This window comes from Cyanistes caeruleus, chromosome 9 (genome assembly GCF_971803275.1).
Source record: "Cyanistes caeruleus chromosome 9, bCyaCae1.hap1.1, whole genome shotgun sequence".
Taxonomy (NCBI): Eukaryota; Metazoa; Chordata; class Aves; order Passeriformes; family Paridae; genus Cyanistes; species Cyanistes caeruleus.
The window spans coordinates 23161560-23184790 of record NC_141709.1 but is presented as its reverse complement, the minus strand read 5'-3'; the positions used below and the strand labels follow the sequence as shown (position 1 = coordinate 23184790).

Below are 23231 nucleotides of genomic sequence, written 5' to 3'. Positions count from 1 at the left end.
TTAGAAAACTGAATTGAGGAAATTAAAGGAAACAGAAAAAATAGTTATTACAGGAAATAGCAGTGACTGCCAGCTCTATCTCCGTATAATTAACAAAAGGGAAGACTGACTATTTTAGAAGTCAAACAGCAGAAATGTAGACTTAACAATCATTTCCTTGTGTCATCTTTTTGTCCAGTGTGATAGTGTGACTTAAGCACATTTCTTGGTAACACAATTTTGTGCTGATGTTGTTTTTGATTAAAGAATGGGGGATATGAAACTGGAGGAAGTGATAGGAATGAAGTTATCCTACGCTCACATTCTCTTTCTACTAAGTAAAAACCTGTTAAATAACACTTGATTATAGTCACAGAGAGTTTCCTTTTTCTCAGTCAGCTGGGATTTGTAAATCATACTCCTCAAGGCCTGATTTTGCCTGAGAGATAGATCGCTAAGTTTCTGAAAAAGTCCAGGAGCACTTCATATAGGGACACCTTTCAATCTTACCAGTTCTAAAAACATACAGGAGAGAAGGAAGCCCTTTTTATAGGCTGTCTGTTCAGACTCCCCCATTTTCATCTTTCTTTGCAGTTGACCTGTAATAGGAACATATCTGAAGCCATGGAAATAAATGTACAAAAGCTATACATATTTCAACATTCAATCCTATATCAACATCTCCAGTGATATATATTCAGTGTTTTATTTTGGACATATATTTTAAAGAAATAAAATATACTTGCTGTTTCTTTAAAATTCTCTGTTTAGTAAGCCTTGATGCTACACACCTTGGTAGGAAGGTTTTGTGTTAAGGGAGTATCAGCAGTCACAGTACTGATCATCCTTCACAGGATGAGGCTCACAGGCACCCATGGCATGTCAGGTTATTTACATTAAGCATGTGAACATCGTCCAGGCACTCAGAGATTCCTCAATAGCAAGTGCAATTGAGCTGTGGAGTAATTAACTGTTGTGATAATTTGTCTAGGTCTGCAATTAGAGATAGTAGGGAGTTTTCCAAAGCTTTCTTTCTAGCGCTGTGTAGAAGAATAGAATTGTTCTCATTAGCCAAAGTGACAAAGTGAGAAATAACTAGTTGAAATTTCAGCAAAGAAAGTTTTGATTAAACAGTAAGACAATTTTAATTATATCTACTGGATCAGCTAGCAATGGAACATGCTTTGAAGAAAATGGTGAAATCCCACAAAATGCAAGTTGTACACATGCCATATTCTTACAAAGACATTCCCTGTAGAACACTGAGATCTGGGGATGAGAAGTTCTGAATAAGAATTAATTCTTATTGCTATCACCAACTTTGTCATGAGCAAATACTTATTCCCACAGGTGGTCCTTTTGAGACCATTGCACGATTATGTACCTGAAAACAGCAGAAAATTTTAGGTGATACATACGAATTCTTTATCATTGTTTACACAAACACAAATTTCAAGAATTTAGGTGGTAATACCAAAAATGAATTGTGGGGAGGAGTGGAAAAGGAAAAGGACAACAGAGGTGCCTGGTTTCTCTTGAAAGCTCATATAAAATCTAACTGCTGTGCTTGCAGTCATCTTTAATGTAACAAATTATTTATGCTAAATTAATTCTTCAGTCTTATGGCTCACAAAGCTGTTACTAAAACTTGACACTAGACTTTCATAATCTCTTCATCTTGTGGAAAAATCAACTGAAAACATGTATGTCTGAGCTGGACATTCTATTATAGAAATACATCATGATAACAACTGCTTGTTAAACTTTGCTTGTAATTGCTCTTGGTACTACCAGCACATTTTTATCTCTTTGACTAATCCAGAAGCTGAACTTTTCTCTGGGAAAAAAAATGTTATTTTTAGTAAACTAGTCAAAGCAAAGCAACTTATGCTAACATTCCCATACATAGGTATAGCTAAAAGATGATGATTTCTTCCTTATTATGTTGCCAGACTCTTGTGTGGACAGTAAGTTCTCAACATGTTGCTAGGCAGAATTGTATTAAAACATGTTGCATCTCAGTGACTAAAGTGCCTAAAATAAAGCAATGTATCATTTGCAGCACACACAGTATTTCTCTTTCTGCTCAAATCTAGAAATCAGAAGTAACAAACAGTGCTTCCATGCAGTAATGTCAATCTCGAACAAGTGCATTAGAAAGCACTTTACACATCACAGGAATTTTCTATTTGAACTTAAGCTTTCCTCCCCTTCTTCTCTATGGAGTATCATTAATAACACTGCTCCTGTCATCCATATCTTCTGAGCAGCAAAGAAGTTTTTTAAGCCAGCATCAGTGATGTTTTCAGAGTTTCAGCAGTGCCTACCAGCCAGCACCAATTGGCCATTCTGGTCACTTACACCAGCTTCATTTCTTAATGCTCAGCTTCTCATCACAGCCTTCTTGCAGCCTGGAAGAACTCAGCCATGAGCACTGCAGTATTCTTTATCTCAGTTTTCTTTGAACTTTTTAACCAAGTTGAAATAAGTCCTGTATTTTTCTCTTTGAAAACTGAGTTTAATAAGTAAATTCCTCTTATTGGAACTCTGGGATTGTTGCCAAGTCCTGACCCTCTCATTTCTTATTTCCAGAGAGCAGAGTCGATACTGCCAATACTTTTGATAGGGGTACTTTTAATAAAGGTATGAAGTTTCAAGCAGTCATAGTTGTAGGGGAAAAAAATGAAATAATGAATTTTAATGTCTTAAAATCAAGCAGGACTTCCAGTTTATATATTCATTTTAAATATATGATAATTTCTATATTTTGCTCAGTTTGAACTCCTTCTGCATAGCACTGCAGATTTAATACTGATGTATTTAGACTTTCAGTTTGAGCCTAGGCATAAAGCAATCCTAAACCACAAATTTCTTAGGTATCCATGATCTCTGCTGAGTGCAAATAGAAGAAAGGTGTTTAGGTTTCAAGGACATATTTGAAAATGCCAAGGAGAAAATGGTTTATTTACCATTAACCTGTCATCTTGAAATTCAGCGAGTCACCTGCAGTCCCAGCATGCTGAAACATGTTAAATATCTTCCTCTCCTGCAATGCTATAATAAAATGCCTCTGACTGATGTATTGAACTCCAATGGCTTGTGAAGAAATTGCAGTTTGACTTTCTGTGTAATCTCTCACACGATTTTTATCTTTCCCCGGAGAAACAATTAACTGTATTTTACAGTTAATTTCAGTTACTGCTTTGGTTTGTTTTTTTCCACCACTTTCAGTCATTCATGTGTAACTTTCCTTCTTTGTTAATATCAATAGAGTAAGTACAGATGTAGTTTGCTTAAAATATATTAACTGTAACTTTTTTTACTAGTGAAATAAATGTAGAACAGGTATTAGAATCAATGGATATTCATTCATGAATGTAATTTAATTGCTTGATAAAAGAGGATAACTATTTTTGTAGAAATTATAAAAAAAATATATTTTTTGTCTTCTATAGCCTGAGTGACAAAATTATATTTGAGTAAAATCTTAATTTAAATAACAAACAGATGCAATAAATTTTAGCTGATTATTTGTTTAAAATGCTCTTAGGAATATTCATAAATCCACTATACCTGCAAAGAATAACTACTCATCTTGACTGTAATTTGAGTTAATTTTTAACTCTCAGGTATATTCCTTAGGAAAATTATTAGGAGAATAATTGTGATAAAGTAGAACTAACTGTGTAGGTGGCACAATATAGGATGGTGAGAAATGCCTGGGTATTTCAGAGGCTGAGGACAGCAGCACTGTTCCTCCAAGGCTGATGCTCAGATCTCCAGGCAGGAGCGATGCCTGCAGTGCCCTGCAGGTTTGACACAGGTGTTTGTGGCCAGCTGCCTGAGGGTCTGACTGCCAAAGCTCTGCAAAGAGCTTCTCACAGAAAACCTGCTGTTCCTGGCCAAGAGTGTGGCCCCCAGAGCAACCTGGGAGGTGAATGCAACCTTGTTGTGAAGCTTCTTAAGGGAAAAGAACCTGTTTTTTGCAAAAGGTTTTTGTTCCGGTAAAGATATTTTTTTCTGTATCATGGCAAATGTGTCTTCTTTATTTCCTCTCCCCCTATACTTCTATCTGCCTTCTCCCTGATCTCCACTGATCCAGGTACAGTCCCCTACTGAATATGTAGCCAGAGATCTGTGTGAGAGTGGGAGGACTACCACATGAGCAGTCTGCTTTGCTGTGGTTCCTTTTGTTCACTGTCTTTTCCCTGTGAATTTTGCATTGCTCTCTTCAAGCCAAGCCTGACTGGGAGGCCTGTGGAATGGTTTTAGCACTATCCACTTCTCCCCTGGAAGCTGCAACACTCTCCAGAGAAAGACAAGCAGTGGTTCCATTTTCTGCTGGGTAAGCACCCTAGGCCTCAGGTTTCCAGATTTCCTAGGCAAAGGCTCTTCTTTGCTAGTCAGAGTAGGCAAAGGAGAGCTCATCCATTGCTGGTCCTCAGGACAGGACCTGATGTTCTGAATTCAGAGTGGATGGAGGTGCCTGCTGAGCAGTTCTGAAGCAGAGGTCTGCTCAGCCCTTTCTCTGTATGGTTAGCATTAGTGTTAACAGGGATTTTTATTAGTTGGCTGCCTGACACAGGTGAAAAGCTGAATCACTTGTTCCCAAAGTTCACCAGTCTGCCTAATGATATACTCTAGGCAATTTGCTGGAAACTTATTTTCCGGGCTGTGTAAATATGGTTCAAAAGAAGCTACGAGAAAAATATTCTATCAGCAAGATTCATTCTTTGACAACATGATTCATGATTTTGCATTTCTAAACCAAGAAAAAACTAATAACCCAGCAAAGATGGAACTATAAAAAGCAAATAAGTAATTACAAGGGAGAGCACACATACAAAGGACATAAACCAGCTTGCTAGTAACCTTTAACAACAAGAATAAAATGCACTGTTAAATTAATGGCAATTGTTCATGAGCTGTCAGTTTTCTCAGGAGTAGAACATACCAGAAATTAAGAAACAGAGCATTTTCATCTTTTGCTTAATGAGGAATAACAAGAGAGAGTGTAATCATCTAATTTCTAGCAAACAACCACACTATTCTCACTAACAAGAGGAGATGTAGAAAATATCCCCAGAGAAAAGAGAGCATCTCTCCACCATACTGCTTAATGTCAATATCACCATCAACTTGCATTGAATTACTCTCAATTTACTCCTCATTCCAGTTTAGGAAGGAGATTCAGACTCAAAGAGAGTAGGATTTACTTACTAGTAAATATTATTCTAAAAAATAAGATGTACCCACCAGTTTTATTCTGAGTTGATGCCATATGCTCTTCATCTCATTTAAAATGAATAACCAGAAACCTGTTGGTTCCCATAGGCAAAGATTCTCCCTCCTTCCTTCTTCCAGTCAGTAAGCAGTCAATTTCCCTTTTCTGAGCCCCACAGTCCTACCTCACATGCACTGCTGGACATGAATAAAACCCTCTGCCTTGAGCACAGGATGTGTGTACTGGGGGAAATCAGCATGAAGGAATCCAGCTCTTCTGTCTGTGTTGGTTCTGTACAACTTTTCTACAAGCCAAGTCTCAGAACAAAACTTATTCCCTAGCCATAAAACTCAACAATACTTAGTTGTGAGTTTGAAAAAAGGCTTTCTTTTCAAATGAGTCATAAAAACCATTCTCCTTTGATAGAAAAAAAGCAATTTATACTCATAATTACATAGGAGAATAGATATGTTTCTAGAGAAGTAACCCCAAATGCCCTTATGTTCATACTACCCTGTTACATTGTAGCTAAAAGTATTTATGAGCATGTTTTGCAGGCAGGAAGAGTTGAAGTAAGTGGAAGCAAAGTGATTCATGTAAATAGGAGTGAAATATCAATAGCATTTCAAGGTATATCCTGAAGGCTGTAAATGCATGTAGGAGAAATAATGACATTAAGTGTTATTAGGTCTGTATGCCTATGCATACAGGAGACATGTTACTCTTTTGTGCACCTTGTGTTTCTTTTATAAAAGGTTTTCAGCTACTTTCTGATGGTGAAGATGAGTATTCTGCAGGTAAAAGTTGAATTCATAGAGACATCACATAATCAGATTCTGTTTTGAATTCCTACCTCAGATATGCTTGAATTACTTTTCTTTTTTTACACTTCAAAAAATCTCTCAGAAAATGCTTCATTTGAAACTAGGTTTCTTGAAACGAGAATTTTAAAGCATTGTTTTCACTGACATTTTATTTCTGTGAGTGAAATATATGTCAGATTAAAAAACCCAAAGTGTCAGAAAACAGGTAGTCTTAATACCTGTGATTCTAATAATGTCTTTTGTATTATTACTGTTGTAAAAAAATTGAGAACAGTACTCAGATTCTGTAGAGAACTCTCAGTTTTCAAAAGCAAAAGGAGACAATTAAACCTAATTAATGAATTGTCCAAGGCATACCTTGTTATTATCCTCATTTTACAATTAGGAAAAAAAAGAAAGAAATTAAGCCCAGGATGCCCAGGGTTTGTTTGCCCATTTTCTTAAACAGTAACTGCCTTCTACAATCAGTGCAGTTTGTGGGGAGCTAAAAGCAGATGAGAACTTGCAGACCTGATGGAACCACAGCAGCATTCGGATCCTTCCCTTCCTGTGGGGCTGCACCTCGCCAGCCACAGCTCCTTCAGAGACCTGAGATTGGTTGTGGTTAAGCTGCACTGTCATGTTTGTGTGAGACTGAAGGAGGCTCTCTTCCTGATAATTTCATGAGCAGTCTGTTTATTCTAGGTACTCTCTGTAAGATTTGATGCTGTATGTGAAGTCTGGTGGTGCACAGAAGCTCCAGCCCTGCACTTGAGAAGCTCTGGTATGATTTCTCAGCCAGAGTAGGTGCAGTCCTGAAGTGCTGAGCACTGAAAGCAAGGCCAGCTATGGCTTGGAATGTCTGAAGATTTCTTACCATCTTTCTGCCACTATTTTTAGGATAAACAGAAATGTAATATTAAATTAAACTACTCACTTGTATAAACTCCTTTTGTCCTCCACTTTACTAGATCCTGAGTCCCTGTGTAATGTATGTTAGGAAGCTTCAATCAGCTGGATATCTACACAGGGATTTGCGATGTCTCTGTGCTCAGTCTGCTGCAAGGTATATCAGCCATTCCCTTTCATCAGACTGTGTTCCAGGACTAACAGGCTTTGAAATCTGTAGCATTTTCTTTCAGAATCTATCTGTGTCATAATTTGGGCTTTTTAGTTCTGTATGCTTTTTGAATTCCCAAATTCCTCATTATTCTTCTATTACTAGTGAAGCAACCTTATTTAACCAAGCTACTTTTAATAATGTCCATATGGCATGAAAGTCTAACACAGAAACTTACTTTCATAGTCTTTCATGTGAATAATTATGTGCCTTAAAGCTATTATATGGTAGTAAAATTAACTTTCATAATTAATTCATCCCATGAACAGACAGAGTAACTGTCTGTTTACAATAGTCTGAAAAGGGAAGAGAAAGTTACTCTGGTTTTCTTGATGCTGAGGGACATGTGATAGAGGTAGGAGAGAGCTTTTCTCCCACTGGAAGTTATTTTAAAAAAACAGGTTATAAGGTTAATTGTTTCAAAATCTAATAGATACTCATAAATAATTACCAGAACTATTGTCTTTGTAGTTTGTGTGCTCATGTCTCCAATCATCTACAATGTGTGTAAAAAATAATTTGATTTTCTTTTAAATCCTATTTAATTTTCTGTAATGATAAAGAGGCCACCATCTTTCTTGCTAATGCTGCTTTTCAGACTGTCCTTTATTGTTTGAAAATGGCTCTGCTTTTTCACCACTTTCTGCTTCCTCACATCCATATACTACTCTGTCAGTGACCTCATTCGTAAAGGCTAATGACCAGCACCTCAGGCTGCAGAAGTTGTATTGGTTTCTTTTGACTTCCTAAGAACCCTTTTTACTCAGACTGACAGTAAAAAAGGCCAGACTATACTTCATGTTGTATTCACTCAATTGACTGAAACCCAACTTAGATAGGATTTTGGTTTTTTTAAAACTTAGTTATTAATTTTCCAGATTCTCTACATGGGAAGTTTTGACTATTCAGTCTAGAAATATGGTTTTCTTTATGCAGTTTAACACCCTTGGGTAGAGAGACCTAGACAAATAGAGTATTCAGAAGCTTAATTGCTTTGTTCTGGGCCTCAATAACAATATATTATAGCAACTTTATAATTAACATAAAGATAGAAATCAGTTATTATTGACAGCATAGTAGGTAGAATCCACGTGATACTGGTGTATAGCTCTAATCTGACTTTCAAATTTACATTGCATCAAGCTGAACAAAGGCAAAATTATTCTGTAGATAGAAAACATCATGAGAAAAATGTCTGTTTAGCATTCTTGAGCATCTACCATCATTTGCATTGTAACTAGATGATGTCATTTCTAAAATAGGAAGCCACTGTTTTTACTAAAATTAGTTAAAATTGAAGTATGAATGTTTTGGTTCAGGTAAGTAAAGACAGCAGAAATGAGTTTGTGCTTGTATGTAAGAACAAATAAATCCTTTCTAATCTGTAAACAGATAAAAGCTTGAACTGTTTGTTTTCATCTTGAATGCTGCTTACAGATAATTCTAATGTGTTTTAAAAGACAGCACTAAGCTAGTGAGAACTTTAGGAGAGGTAGATTTCTTTGCATCAACCAGATGGAGGAAAGTTATGAACAAAGTTAATATACATTTGTAGCTGCATTTTAAAAATCCTGCAAATTCAGGTGTCTGAGTGACTTTAGGGTGAGAAAAGCAAGTTGCAGATTGCACCAGGAGAGGCTTAGATTGAATGTTAGGAAAAATTGCTTTATGGAAAGGATTGTCAAGCATTGGAACAGGGAAATGGTTGAGTGACCATCCCTGGGACTATTTAACAGATGTGTTGAGATTCTTTGGCTTCTGTTGTTTTCACCATAGATGCTAAGTAGTAGTGACCTCCAAAGATTGCCTGTGAACATTTGTCTTCATAAGAAACTGGGTCTATCACTGCTTTCCCCACATCAAGCACCAGAGATATCTCTTCTTTAAATGCTCAATAGCATCTTATAAAGAAGATTTAACTGAGAAAGAGCTAGAATGCAAAAAATTTTGTTTATCTCATTCCTTTACTTCATGAACCATAGTGCAGGGATGGGTGTGACACATACCAGTGCTCACCACACAGACCAGAAAGGACAGGGGAAATTAAAACCCTTTTAGCTGCCCCACCCAACCTTTTGAAAAGTGTACTGAAGCTTTAGAGAGATTTAGAGAAATAGAGAAAGTGTTATAAGAAACCGTGGCTATTGGAACATACCTGTTTTCACCAGATCCTAACTATCAGTTAGCTTCATAGTGGCTGCTGGATTTTAAATAACACCTTACTTAAAGAGTTTCCAGACAGAAACATGCAACCATTTTCCTGCAGAGTATGAGACATCTATATTTTGCTCTTTAAAAAAAAAAAAATTAGGTAGGGGAGCCTTCTGGTAATGCAAATGAGGAACATAGCCTAGAGAAGGTTTTTGCTGTGAAGAAAAATTTTTTCATTAAATTTTCTCCTTACATATCAGGTGAAACAAGTTGACTAACCTCACATAAGATCAACAAGACCCTCTGTCCTGGGTTGATTATGATGTTAAATTGCCCTAAACCAGGACACCCTCATTAAGCCCACAAACTTCCCATCAAAAAAACAACAGAAAATTAATGCCTACATCAAGTTTGAACTTATGCAAATGTAACATATCTGAGCCTCACATAATAATGGAATTGCTGAGTCCTGTAGTGCTGGATAATCAACTTAATCAGACTTATTGAATTGCTCTTTCCACAGATCTGTACCCCAGATTTGGTGGTATTTCTGGCATGTTCCAGTCAAAGGCTGAAAGAAAGGTTACTGAAGCGCGCAGAACAGCAAGGAAGACCTGATGATAACCTGAAAGCCACTCAGAGAAGACTAATGAATTTCAAGCAGAATGCAGTCCCACTGGTTAAATATTTCCAGGAAAAAGGGCTGATAATCACAGTAAGTCCTTTAGTGTATATCTCTGAACCTTAATTGTTGTGGCTGTACTTGGCTTCTTGTACCTTTTGCTTTAAGACAGGCTTGACGAGTCCAATTCTGTTTTAGGTTAATAGCACGGCTACTCAAGTGTTTAATGAAGACAATGAATTCATTGAGCAGTTGAGAACAGTTGAATTATTGGCATGTGCTAAATTACAGACTGTGTCTGGTTGTAATAACACACAGAACTTGGTGCCACATATGGTATGAGAGCACAGATGGCCTGTTTCATTTCTTTTGATACCCTACATAGTTCACATTGGTATGTGCTCTCACAGCAAGTGTGACTCTCTGTGTGCTGGTCAGACTCATGACAGGTTAAAGCATCCTTAATTGCAAAGTCATCAATTGGAATTATTCGCCTTAATTATCTACTTCAGCATCTTTCTGAATTTCAAGATGGAAATCCCAGAAAATTATTACATTAGCTTCTCCAGAGAGTATGTGTTCAGGTTTAGGATTATGATTAATTCAGTTTTTAAGGATGAGAGGACTAAAATTCTTGCAAGTCTTTCTTTGTTGTTGAGGAAGTGTGTATTTTGTGATGCTCCTATAGCCTTTACAAATGCTCCTATGGTCTGCACACTTAACTCCTCAGGAAATACGTGCCTTTGTGCATAAAGGAAGTGGGGCATCTGGATAGAATTGCATTTCTGTTATGGGACCTGTACAACAGAAGATTTTGTTTTTATGGAGCTTTCTTCTACTTTTTAACTGTGTTTCTTGAGAGTTCTGAAGATTGTTTAAATTGCAATGTTCACCTTGGATAACCTCTTTTCTTTTTGAAGAAAGCAGATGTTTATGATGGATATAGAAGTGACAAAATGGCATATGAACATTAAATTACTCTACTACAGCACAAAGGAAACAGCATATACAGAAAATATTGCACTTATTCATGCTATTTCCCCAGAGAAGGAGGAAGAAAGAAAGAAAATAGCATTCATCCTGCTGGTTATAATGCTGAACCTGGAAGAAATTGAAATACTATGCAGATGAGAGCAGTGTAAGAACTAGAATAGCATAAAATAGAATTACAGTAGCCTAATTCCTAGAGGAGTGAATCCTTGAGGCAAGGTCAGACAAGGTCAACATTGACTAGAAGGAAATAAAAAGATTTACATTTTTCTTAAATCCCTACCTGCACCTCGTCACAGCTATTCAAAACCCTAAATCTCAGACACTTCTAGCCAGCATCACAATTCTACTCAGGGGAGAAAAGCAGAACCATTTGTCTTACAGAGTGCTATAATTTTAGAATCACAGCTCATATTTTATACATGTACTTAATAAATATATTGTTCTTCATCAATAGCAGACCAAAAGAGAAAAGAAAAAATCACTGAAATATAACTAAATATTATTAATAAGCAGGAATTATATATATATATATATATAATTATAATCTACTATTAGACACTTTATGAGCAAGAAATAAAAATCTAAATTCCCAAAGAAGATTAATTTTCATGCTCCAACAGTTATTCCATACTGCTTTTAACATACTTTGGTTAATAGAAATAAGAGCCACATTCTTCATTACTTCTCTTATTGGTTAAGTTCCTCAGCTGTAAATCTTTCCCTTCATCTTTTTTTTCACATGATCTGTGGTAATTTGCTACAGTGCCCAGGTTGTACTTGTTTGATGCTCTGTATGCCTTATGTTCTCAGTCTGTGCATGGTGTACCTGCTCACACAGTCTGATCCTGGTTTCTGTTTTTAAGGAAAGAAGTGAGGCCCCTATCTACGGTAGTTCTAAGAAATAGGAAAATACAACTCTGTCCTTTCTGAAAATCTCCCTGGTTGGAATAATGATATGTAAAGTTCATTATAATTAACAGAAGTAAATATGTGATATTTTCATGAACACACAGTCTGTGTTTAAAATTCATTTTAGCAATCTGTCAGTAGTCTAACAAATCAGAACCTGACTTAACTCAAATTTAAATTCAGAAGGTATCAAGACTATAATGACACAATGTTGGACAGAGAGTATGTAAACAGATGCATATGCTGCCATTTACTGTTTCAGGAACTTTCAACAAACATTAAAACATTATGTATTGTTTACCTAGACAATAACTGCGTAAAAATTGCCTGGTGGTGGTGGGAGATATTAGTTAGATTAAGTTATAGGAGGGAGAAGATGTAGGTACAAAGGTGACCTTGAGTACTCTGATATTTAGCAGAGAACTTCAGTTCTGGATACAGATTTCCAAATCTCCAGTTTATGTGGAATGTAATTCACTATAGATAATGGTGTAGTTCTTGAAGATCACTGGGTTACAAGAATCTTTCAGTCAACAGTTATTAATGCCGCTCTCAGAGAGCTTAGCTGTTCTAAGCTGATACGTTTGTAGAATATATCCCGTGGTCTAGACAGAAAAAAGTTTACAGAGCTCATGGTCTTAGCAGTAGAAGTTTCTCTTACTGAAGGCAGGATTTGGCCCAGTCTGCCTTACTGACAGTGGTTCTACATAAACTTAGAACTGCAGTGTCAACCTTGTTACATTAATAAGTCTGTGTGCATTTAAGGGGAGAAAATGAAAGACTGGCTGTAGTGAGACAAAAATACTAAACATTAAAAGAAGACCCTGGTCTTTATTTAAACAGCCAGAACAAGACAGCATCCTGTGACATCCATGAAATGTGGACTTCTCTGATATCCTCATTGTTCCACTTGTCCTTTTAGGGAATTTACTGTACTTATGAAAACATTAAAATGACATTCAGATTAGTCAGAGAAGTAAAGAGAACCCAGCAAAAGTAGCTGAAGCTGGAAATTGATTCTGGGCACAAATTTAGAAGTTAAACAGTTGTGGGTGAGGGAAGTAGCTGTCTGCCCTCGTAAGCATCAAACAAGCCTAATGGCTGTCAACTGTCACAGAAAAATTCCCCACAGAACTGTTATATAATTTTTTTCTCTTGTTTTGGTTAAAAAAGGAGTTTTGCTATAGAACCTGTACATTGAAATGAACTTTATCTAAAGGCTGTGACTTACCAAAATGCTGCTGAAAATATCAGTTATAGTTTATTTATAAAGTTTCTCTGTTATCATACAGCTGCCCAACTTGAGGTGTTGGTTTGGGCTTTTTATTTGTTTGTGTCTGAATGCTGATTTCATAAGACTTGCGCTTACTCATTCTTCCTTTAATTTTTGGCCCTGCCCCGGAGAAATGTGGCTCCTGCAGTCCTTTAAGCAGCTCCCAAGGTCTACTCAAATCTCACTGATAGCAAACTATTATGAAAGGCTTCATAGGAACCCTCACCCTGCTTTCCAGGGCCTTTTCCAGGTCCTAACAGGAGCCTCTGCCAGGCATGTCTCCCAAACCAGAATCCAGCTCAGAGAATCTTCTCCTCAGTGGAGGAACATGCATCTGGTTTGGCAGAACAAAGGATGAGTAGACACCTTTGTTTTCCTGGTGCTGATATTTGCACCCATCCATGCAGTTTTTGCATTAAACAATCATTAAAAAAGAAAATTTTAAAAATCCCACTCCTCCTTCCCTGAAGTGATGCTAGGAATAGGGATTGTTAGCCACCACCTCCCCCGCCTGCTCTCACCTCCCTGCTGCAGGCAGAATCCCATTTACGTGCCATCTGATGCCTGGATCTTGCATCCTCGGCTGCAAAGTGATACAGACTTGGCAGGAATGGTTTCCCTCAAATGTAGCCTCACTGGTATGTGAGCATGGCCTTTCTTCCCACAGGTCAGAGATGGGGATTTGAACCTGTTTTGTTTTCTAGAGTATTGAGCTGAGATTTCCTATCAATTGGCCCAATGCCACCAAAGTATTTTCAGATGCCTCTCAGTAGTTTTAAAAATACAGCAGCCATAAGCACAGTCTTTTAGGAACATTTCCAATGTGTTTTTAACCTGACTACTACATGGGATCTTGAGAGTACTTCTGACTTCTTGGTCATGACCAAGTGGACATGCAAAGAGGAGCCCAGATAGTCTGTAGCATCTGGAGCAAACCTTCAATGTTTTAGGACATTTTTAAATTGAACAAGCAACGTAGGCAGCTGTTTGTGGGAACCTTGAGACCGGAGGTTTTGTTTGAGATTCAGGGGTCTTCTTTTATTTTACTGTATGGTAAATCATTATCTGGCTCCATGAATGTATATGGTTATATAATAATTTAAACATTTCTATAGAGAGAAAATTAGAGGTGGGATGGGAAATAATGACTATCACATTTTCATTTTTTGGTGATTCAAAGCAGTGAAAGGTAAGTTGAAGCCTAAAACAAGTAACCAGAGCTCTGCAGTCAGAGAAAGCTGTTACTTAAAATTAAGGTTTTCTGTGTCTCTCCTATATTTGATAGCCCTTTTGCAGAAAAATTGGGCTATGAGCAAGAACCTGTAAGTGTTTCCTGTAAAACTGCTGAACTAGAGAAAGTTTACACATGTTCTAATCTCTGCTAGGTTTTACACTGTCTCAACACTATTTATGTGTTACTGTTTTGTGAGATTTTGAAGAAAAAAGCAGGTCTGTAAATGAATTTTATCTAGAAATTAGTGTAAACAAACTGTTTGTAAATATATGCACATTTTATATGGGAACGATAGATGAGCAATTTGTGCATATATAGAAGCATGTGCACCATAAACACTTCCAAGCTTCAAAATATTTTCAGCTTCCCATTTTATGCTTTATGTCAACAAGTACATCAGAAATACCAATGTCTGCCAGAGAATGACCAAGGATGGAAACTTGCCATCTGTGTAGATAGAAGCATGCAGAGGAACCTTCAGGGTAGAAATTCTTTGCTGAGGTGAATAGTATCAGTGCAACACCATGTTCTTTTCTAACTTTGGAAGTATGATAATTTAAATAGATACCAGCTTTTTGAAAGCTGCCCTGTCTTTGGTACACCCAGTGGATTGAATGAAGTGGAAGACTTTGAAAAAAATGAAATAAACTTTGACCAGTTTGGCTATAGAATTAGGCAGTGATGAGTGCATGGGCCAAGCTGATTTAGGAACTCCAGAAAGAGAGAGGGAATGCTGGTTTTGACAGCCATACTATCCCAGATTTTATCCATTTCTGTCACAGTGAAAGCTGATACATGTTTAAAATTAACAGACTATTTTTTTACAGATCTGAAACTAAAACTGAGATAAGTAATTAAGCCAAGTTATCATGCTAAGGAATGAACTGTAGGAGATGTTTAAAATAACCTGTCCTAAATATTCTTAAAGTTATTTTAAACAGTTCATCTTAAGGTAATTAAGCTGTGTCCTTTGGGTGAATAGTAGCTTTTAATTTCATTCTTGTAGTTAAAGGGATGCTAAAAGAAGATTAATTTTTCTTATTTAGATGAGATATATTAAGAAACTAGATTGGAAAAAATACCTCTTCCCTGGAAAGACCTTTTATATTGAATCAGGAATATTTATCATCCATAAGCAAATTTTCCTATCTTGAACCACAGCTGATTTTATGAACATCCAGCTGAAGAACCAAAGCTGCATTTCAGCCCTGCATTGCTGCAAACAATAAAAACCCAATTTTTTACCCAAAGTTCCATTAGTGATTTCCAGATCTAATTGCCACCAGTGGATCTTCCCACCAGTGAAAAGTTTATAGTCGGTGACTTCCTGGTTTTATGGCAAAACCACTTTGCTGTCATTTGGTGGAGGAAATTTGCATATTAACTCTAATGAGTTGCCACTTCAGTAGAATCAAGATGGTCTTTCAGCTCTCACACTCACAGTCCTATTAAAATGTTACTACATCTGATAGCTTGTGCTCTACACTCCCAGTATTTAACATCCTTATTTTCTAATCTATCATTGCTTACAGCATCTAAGTTGCTATCATTAGCTGTTGTTAGATATTTCTATTTCCTTATGCAAGTGGCAGCTGAACATTTTTTCTGCTATACTACTCTCAACTTTGATTCAAAGCACAAAATGAGACTGAGTGAACTGGCCTCTCGCAATCGAATCTCATACCATTCTGGGATTATCTGAGCATTTGCTCCTGTTCCTTCTCTCCTGCAGATGTACCCTGAAAGAGAGGGGAGACCTAAAATATTCCACTTTTTTAATTTTAATGCGTCATAAAGATGCATTTATTCAGATTTGTGAATGCTCAGGTATTGTAATGATGGAAGCCATTTAAGTGTCAAAACTGTCAGCAGAAAGTCTGATGATCTTAACATTATGGGCTTCTGGCACTTTTCTCCAGTACTCTGGAGTCTTATTTAGGCTTAACAGGGTTAGATGCAGCTACAGTGTTGGTGGAGAACAGAGAAAGCTGAAAAGTTACTCATCCATTGTGTGACTCAGGGTACACACTGCACTAGACAGCACTGAAGTGAGAACTACAGCCTTCCCCCAGGGCATTTCCCCCATTGCAGAGTATTCTTTTGAGCATTTCTGATAGCTGTTTGGAGGACTTTTTATTTTTTTCTAATCCAGCTAAAGAACATCTACCAAGCAGGGCTCTGAAGAACTGTATGAAATGCTTCCTAATTAGGAAAAAACAGCACTGTGTCAACTCAGGCACTTCACTGAAGTAATATATCCTTGCTCCTTACATTCACTGATACTTACACATCAGATAACCACTAATACGGCTACTTTGTTTTTCTTATAACTGTGGTACATTTAGCGTTAGTACAAACATCTTTGCACAGCATTGCTTTTTACCAGGTAGACATAGCCTAAAATTCTTGGCAGAGATTCTCTTGTGAATCCTGTGTGCTTTGTCTTTGCTGTAACTATATATGTTTCTGTATCCTTCAGCTCAGTTATCATCCTTCCTACTTCCAGGGTTAACATTTGTATCGTTCCATCCTACATAGTACTGCAGTTTGTTTCATTAATGGCCAGTGAATACAACTATCTGTTTACCTGTTGTCACCATATCACATTCTGCAATTCAGTAATCTACTTAAATAATAAAACAGGAAAAGAAGCCTCACAAGACATAACACTGAAATAATTGTCAAATAATTGTCACTCAAAATTATTGTCATTTTCTGTGAAGGAAGAACGGTTGTCTCCATTCTCAACTGTTCATCTCTTTTTGTGCCAACAGTCAGTCATACCAGTCACAGTAAAAGAAATAAAGAACTTATTGCACAAGATGTGGCATCTTTTCACTGCAACTTGCTACGATCAGCTATTTATATCTAGGATTGTTCATACATATGCTACCTCTCGATCTGTTTTGTTAAAAATAAAATTGCTAAAACTACATTGTTTTTAGGCAAATCTTAACATTTTTTCATTATGTACTCCACTGAATTTCTCCTCCTGTCTTTAATCAGAATGTAAAATTGAAGCTCCATGTTCATGTTTTCAGTACCAGTACTTCAAAATTCTCTGCTCTGTATAGCATGCCAGGTCTTGTCTTGTATTATATCACCCCTTGCATTTTGGTAATACTGTAGTTTTTCTAATGCCAAGGTCATCTCCCATCTTACCACTGCAAGATCCCAGTTAGGCAATTTGAGAAGATAATTTCCTAGCTTCCTGCCATGTCCTGCCTTCTGGGCTTTTTTTGGACTGCTTTACTGAAAAGAACAGCCTCTGTAAATGCAGAGTCCTTACTAAAACGGAACCAAGAATGTGGGCAATACAGCTCTCAGTCAAGTTGCTTATTAAATTTATTGGTCCCTAAGACATTAGAAAAAAATACCCAGCAATCCTCTTTGTATCTGCACCCTACTGCAAGAATTTCACCATATAGATTCTACATAATACAAATTCACATAACCCCAAGGCAGGTCATTTCTGTTTCTTTTGCAAGAACATTCTCTCTGCTTTCTGTCAGGCTCTGTAGGTCGCCTCAGTCTGCTGTAATGGCCATTAAAGGTTTCATGGGCACTTTAGCTTTCATCTCTGACCCTGTTCATGGGGTGCAAGGCACAAATGAGCTCAGATCTGGTACTGTGAACAGAGGGTTTCCTTCATTTATGCATTTCATGTTCTCTCACACCTCTTGATCTTTAGAATGAGGGTCAGGAGCCATGTGAATTCTGAAATGAGTTTGGTTCTAAGGACTATTCATTATATCCTTGAACTACAGCCAGGAGACCACTCATCAGAAAAATCACTAAATTTAGTAGGGTGAGTGTAATAGAGAAAAAGTTAAACAAATTTGGGTAGCCTCTCACAGGTTAGGTCAGCACTTGGCAACAGAAGGCATGTCAGTGTTTCTTGGAAAGATGCCTCTGCTGAAACACTGAGCTTAACAACCAATCATGTTAGTGGGAACTTTTGAAAGAATTTATTTCTTGTTAAAGCTGCACAGCAATTTTACATACCTTGTAAATATTAATTATTCCTTAGGTTTAAAGGTTATAGTTGCTCATTTTACATTGAGAAAAATTCAAACAAAACTGCAAGATTCCCTTTTTCCCCATGAATTGCACAAGCATGGGGACCTTTGCCCATTTAAAAAAAAAACTGCCTTGGATGAAGATTTACTAGAAGATAACTGATATTTGACATATGAAACAAGGCCTAAATCTAAACTTTTTTGAGTACATGATTTGGCCTGAGTATGAAAAAGGACAAATAAAAAAGTTTTAAGCAGGAATAGAAGCTTGTGAGAATTTCTTCACTGGAGTATGGATGAGAATAAGCACGTAGAGAGTGTCTCACCCTTCTCTAATTTCTGTATTTACACAAGTTGTACTGGTCTGAGAGGAGGGTATAAGTGAACCCACTGTAAAGGAAATACAGGGAAGTACCAAGGGTCTCATTACACAAGGCAGAAGAGTGTTGAGCTAAATTAGCTGATGTGCAACAGCCAGTGCTTGCAGAGCCAGCTGCTAATGGGCTCTCTGCAGACTCCTGATTCTCACACTGGAGGGAGGAGGAGGCCAGCAACCTCCTGAGAGCCACTGAAGGGCTTTTAAAGAAATGGGGGCTACTCTGTTCTGTGCAGAAGGGTCTACAAGATCTTTTGTTTTATGAAGTATTTGTATTTAGTCAGTTCCTCATCTACCTTGGCATAATTTTAATGGAGAGTAAGCTTTACAAATAATTAGGATCTGCCTCCAAATTATTTTTCCTCATTTTTAGTAGAGACTACTCTCAAAACTTGTGGCATCAAGTAAGAGATTACAGTTCTCTGGAAGTTTGACTTCTGAAAGTTTCTGGGAACTAGAAACTATAGTACAAACTAAAGGAAATTTTGTTTTCTTTGTAGCAATAATGGCTGTATGAAACATAATCATTGTTTGAACTAAAGTTTTAGAAAACTAATTTTAAGAACTAGCATATCTGAACTGTCTTGAAAACTCAGCAAACCTTGTTGTTGGTTCTATTAATTATCAGAAGTCCACTTTTAGATGGAATGAGTACTGATACTTGCTGCTTAATATCATGCCTATTGGAGAAGATGGTGACCCTCAGAGTGAAAAAAATAATTTGCCTTTTTATAATACTCTGTAAGAGTTACAAGAGTTAGTAAGATTTAGGATACGCAAAAGGAGAGAATTCGAATTGTATTAATGATTACTAATTAGGAGATTCTTGGTGGGAACCCATTTAAACACTTTTTTGTTAAAACATATTTTTACTGTCAGATTATCCAAGTAATTTTATTCAAAATTAAAGCAAAAAAGTTATAGAAAGAGAAAGGAACATTCAAAAGATTTTGTTTTCTCTCACTACAGCTTAAACCATGTGGCAGAGTAGGTACATACAATCCCCCCAATCCCTTTCATATGCAAAAAAATTGGGCTGTATTCACAATGTCTTTTTTTCCACTTTATGTAGTTTCACTGCAAAAGTAAACAAACCTTCAATTTCTTTAATGTATTCTATTTAATTAGAATTGTAAACAGATAAAAGTGCAGTGGAAGATATCTTTAAGCCTTCATAAATGAAGGCTTAAAAATATCCAAATAATCAAAACTAAAAATCAAAAAACTTAATAATATTTTTTTTCTACAAATTGCTTTTAGAACTTCTTACATTTGCTGAATGTATCAACACTAAAGACTAAGTTCCTGTCTTCCAAGGTCTGTAAGTGCCAGGATCCAAAGCCTGTGCCATTCAGTCTGGATCACATGAATGGTTTTAGTAATATTTTTATCAGGAGTAGCATTTTACTAATAAAGGCAAACATAAATCACACATTCGTTATCTTAAGGTAAATTAAAAACAACATATGGTTGCTAAATTTTCTAAATAGCTACTATTTCTAGTCACTGCTTGAGTCCCAGCTATTACTACAATACCAGGAAAGGCTGACAGAGAGACAGAGCTTTTGTGTACTTTTAGCTGGCTTATATTACAAAGACAAACACTTTGAACACGCTTAATTTTGTGATTTGTTGCCCATGTTTTGCTGGGATCCCAGAAGAAATTAACATCACTATGCAGCTGCAAGATTGAGCTTATTCTGCCAAAGCAATCAAGGGTTGAAACAGAAGTACTCATACTAGCACTAGGCAGCAAATGGAAAGGTGGAAACTTCACGGATATTTCTTTTATCAGGTGACATTGAAAACAACCAAACAACTGCAGCGTGAGGAACACCACGATGTGCCTCATCCAGCAGAAAAACAGAGCAATGGTGAAGGAGCTGTGGTGATGGAGAGCAGTAGCCAAAATTATTTTAATACAGAGAAAACTCCCAATTATAAAATAATTACTGTTCAGTAAATGTAAAGTGGTGGGTTCTGGTTTAGAATATCAAAAGCTCTAATTTTCTGCAAAATTGAAGGAAAAGTCAGTTGTAGCAGTTTTAATAGATAACATTATTTGAAAACTCAATACAGGTTACTTAGCTTGCTTTTGCAATAAATTATTTATACTTTAACAATGTATTCATAGTAACTATGGTATTAGACCCCAAGTGTTGGAGTTTCAGGAATTCTGTAAAGCACTTAGCTCAAACAAACAGCCAGAGGGAAAGTGATGAAATTCTAATAAAAGAAAGCTTACAGAGACTTAATTTTGAACTTTCTTGGGTCTTTTGTTTCATCATTCTCCTGCAACATACATTATTTTCATATTACATGAATTTCTTTTCCACATCCCTATCCCTTCTCAGATTTAATTTTCATAGTGAGGGTGATTTTTCTGATTTGTACTTTCCAGTTTTCTGATCAATACACTGGCCATTCTCTGTGCCAAGACATTTCTTGGACATTTATCATGCTTTTTAAAATAAATTAATTATATTAGTCAGGTCTTCCCTAGAATTATATTTCATTTAATAACCTCTGGGAAGAAATATTGTCAAAAGCTTTAAAAAAGTTAAATAAATTATGTCAATCAGTTCCACTTCATCCACGTGTTTTATGATATTTTAAAAATGCTTTCAGCCTACATAATCATGTGGGATTTTGTCCTACATTTGTTTCCAAAAAATACATGCTAGATGCAAGAATGTCATATTCTGTGATGACTAAAGCAATAGTTTCTGTCAGTATCTCCTTAGCTTGCCAGCTTTCATTTATAAATCAAGTAGTCTCCTTTTTGCTCTGAAACAACATGCTCCAATAATTTAGATGTCAAATCAGAACTTTCTGGTACAGAAAATAAAATAGCAGTGGCTCACTTCTTGCTGCAGGAAAGAAACTCATATCCTTCCTGTAACAGCACAATTGGAAGCTGCCTTTATGGCTTTTATCCTGAACTCAGACTGACATCTGCTAAATATTATCCTGTTTGATATGAGTCCTATTTCTACAGATAAATAATTTATTTCATGAAAATTTAGTACTTTTTAGCTCAAGATGACCAAGGGAAGACTTGTTATCAAGGATCCAAACACCATTTATGAAGTTTATTAATACAGAAAACAACAGTGGAAATGCTGCTTATCCTGGGTCAGAATTTAGTTAAATACACAGGAGCTGTGTAACCTGAAATTAAAATTTATTTTTATCTTCCAAAGAAAATAGAAAAGCCAAAAATTTTCAAAAGTTCCATTTCTTACAGTGTGAAATTCCATTCTGAAGAGCTACAACTATTGCAGATGAAATTATTTGTGTTGCTAAGGTCCTGGATGACTAAAAATGTCACATTATTTCTTGAATTAAATGCAGATTTTGCATGTGAAACACCCACATCATCCAGTGTTTAAGCCTATGGTTTACCCTCTACTTGTTCCTGCAGCTGAGTCATTAGTCCTCGTGCTTGAATAACTGGCTAAATTTGCAGCTGAAATTAACTCGGGAGTTTTTTTGTTAGCTTTCAGATGGTAGCATTCTTCCTTAGAAAATTCTGATGATACATCGGCAAAAATTGTATTTTTGGTAATAATTGCTATGAAGTCATCTAATAGTAAAAGACCAGACAACAATATTTTAGTATTTTGCATTCAAAATGTCTTCCACAAAAGCCAACAGGAGAAATGCTATTGATCTTGAAAGGGAAATGTTTGGCTATATTTGGCAGCAGCACCAGTGTTTTTCTTTGAACTAAATTGCAAACTGTCAATAGAAGAAAATAGTATTTATAGGAAGAAATGTCTTTTATTTCTGAGTTTTTCTAAATTTTTTTGTTTTCTTATTTGGATTAGAGTTGTTGCTCATTGGACCTTTTGGGGAAGCCAATGTCACTGTGCCAGTCTGTGATTTGTACATGCTGTGGGAGCTGATGCTAGAAAATTATTTGGTTTTGTTTTAAACAAAAGGAAGAGTGACACAGGAGCTCTACAGGCTGGGGGAAACGTATGTTTTAAAAACCTTAATAAGAAAAAGTCTCTCTGCACACAAACATATTGGTTAACGTCAGTTATAGGGCTCATTCTGCTTGAGAAGTGCTTTTGCAGTCAGTATTAGCCAAAAAAGGGTATTGAGGAAAGCATTTATTAGAACATACTGGTGATCAGAGCTGTTTCACTGAACTGGGTGCCCTGGGAATGTGAATATTCCAGTACTCATCTCATGGGGTACTGGAAGAAATAAGGGAGTTGTGTTGTAGAAACTGATCCTTAACTGGTTTATTCCCAAAGAGTTCAACCTGAAGAACAAGGGCACATCCAAGCCTCATTGAAGTCTTCATAGGTAAAGCTGGAAGAAAAAACTATTGGAAGACAAGCAGTATTATTGTGGAAAGAAAAAAACCAAGGAATTTGGGAAAGAGCTGGGTAATTCTAGATCTTTCTGTAATGTCCCTGAGCTGTATAAAGCAAAGTGACAATTACAGCTTTTATTGACTGAGCTGAATGTCACTTGTTTGTACCTCTCTGCCCTTTGTCTACATTTCAAAATACTG

The 23231-nt window shown here is 36.5% G+C and overlaps 1 protein-coding gene and 1 long non-coding RNA gene across 3 annotated transcripts in view; one reads left to right on the top strand and one right to left on the bottom strand.

Annotated features, from left to right (window-relative positions):
• AK5 (adenylate kinase 5) overlaps positions 1-23231 on the top strand; it is an 83167-nt gene that overhangs the window by 10043 nt on the left and 49893 nt on the right. Inside the window, exon 6 of the mRNA XM_086841386.1 lies at positions 9801-9992. Coding sequence (XP_086697512.1) covers positions 9801-9992 — 192 coding nt within the window. The remainder of the gene's footprint in view (positions 1-9800; positions 9993-23231) is intronic.
• Positions 1-23231, bottom strand: part of LOC147651678 (uncharacterized) — a 76040-nt gene that overhangs the window by 17853 nt on the left and 34956 nt on the right. The window lies entirely within an intron of this gene.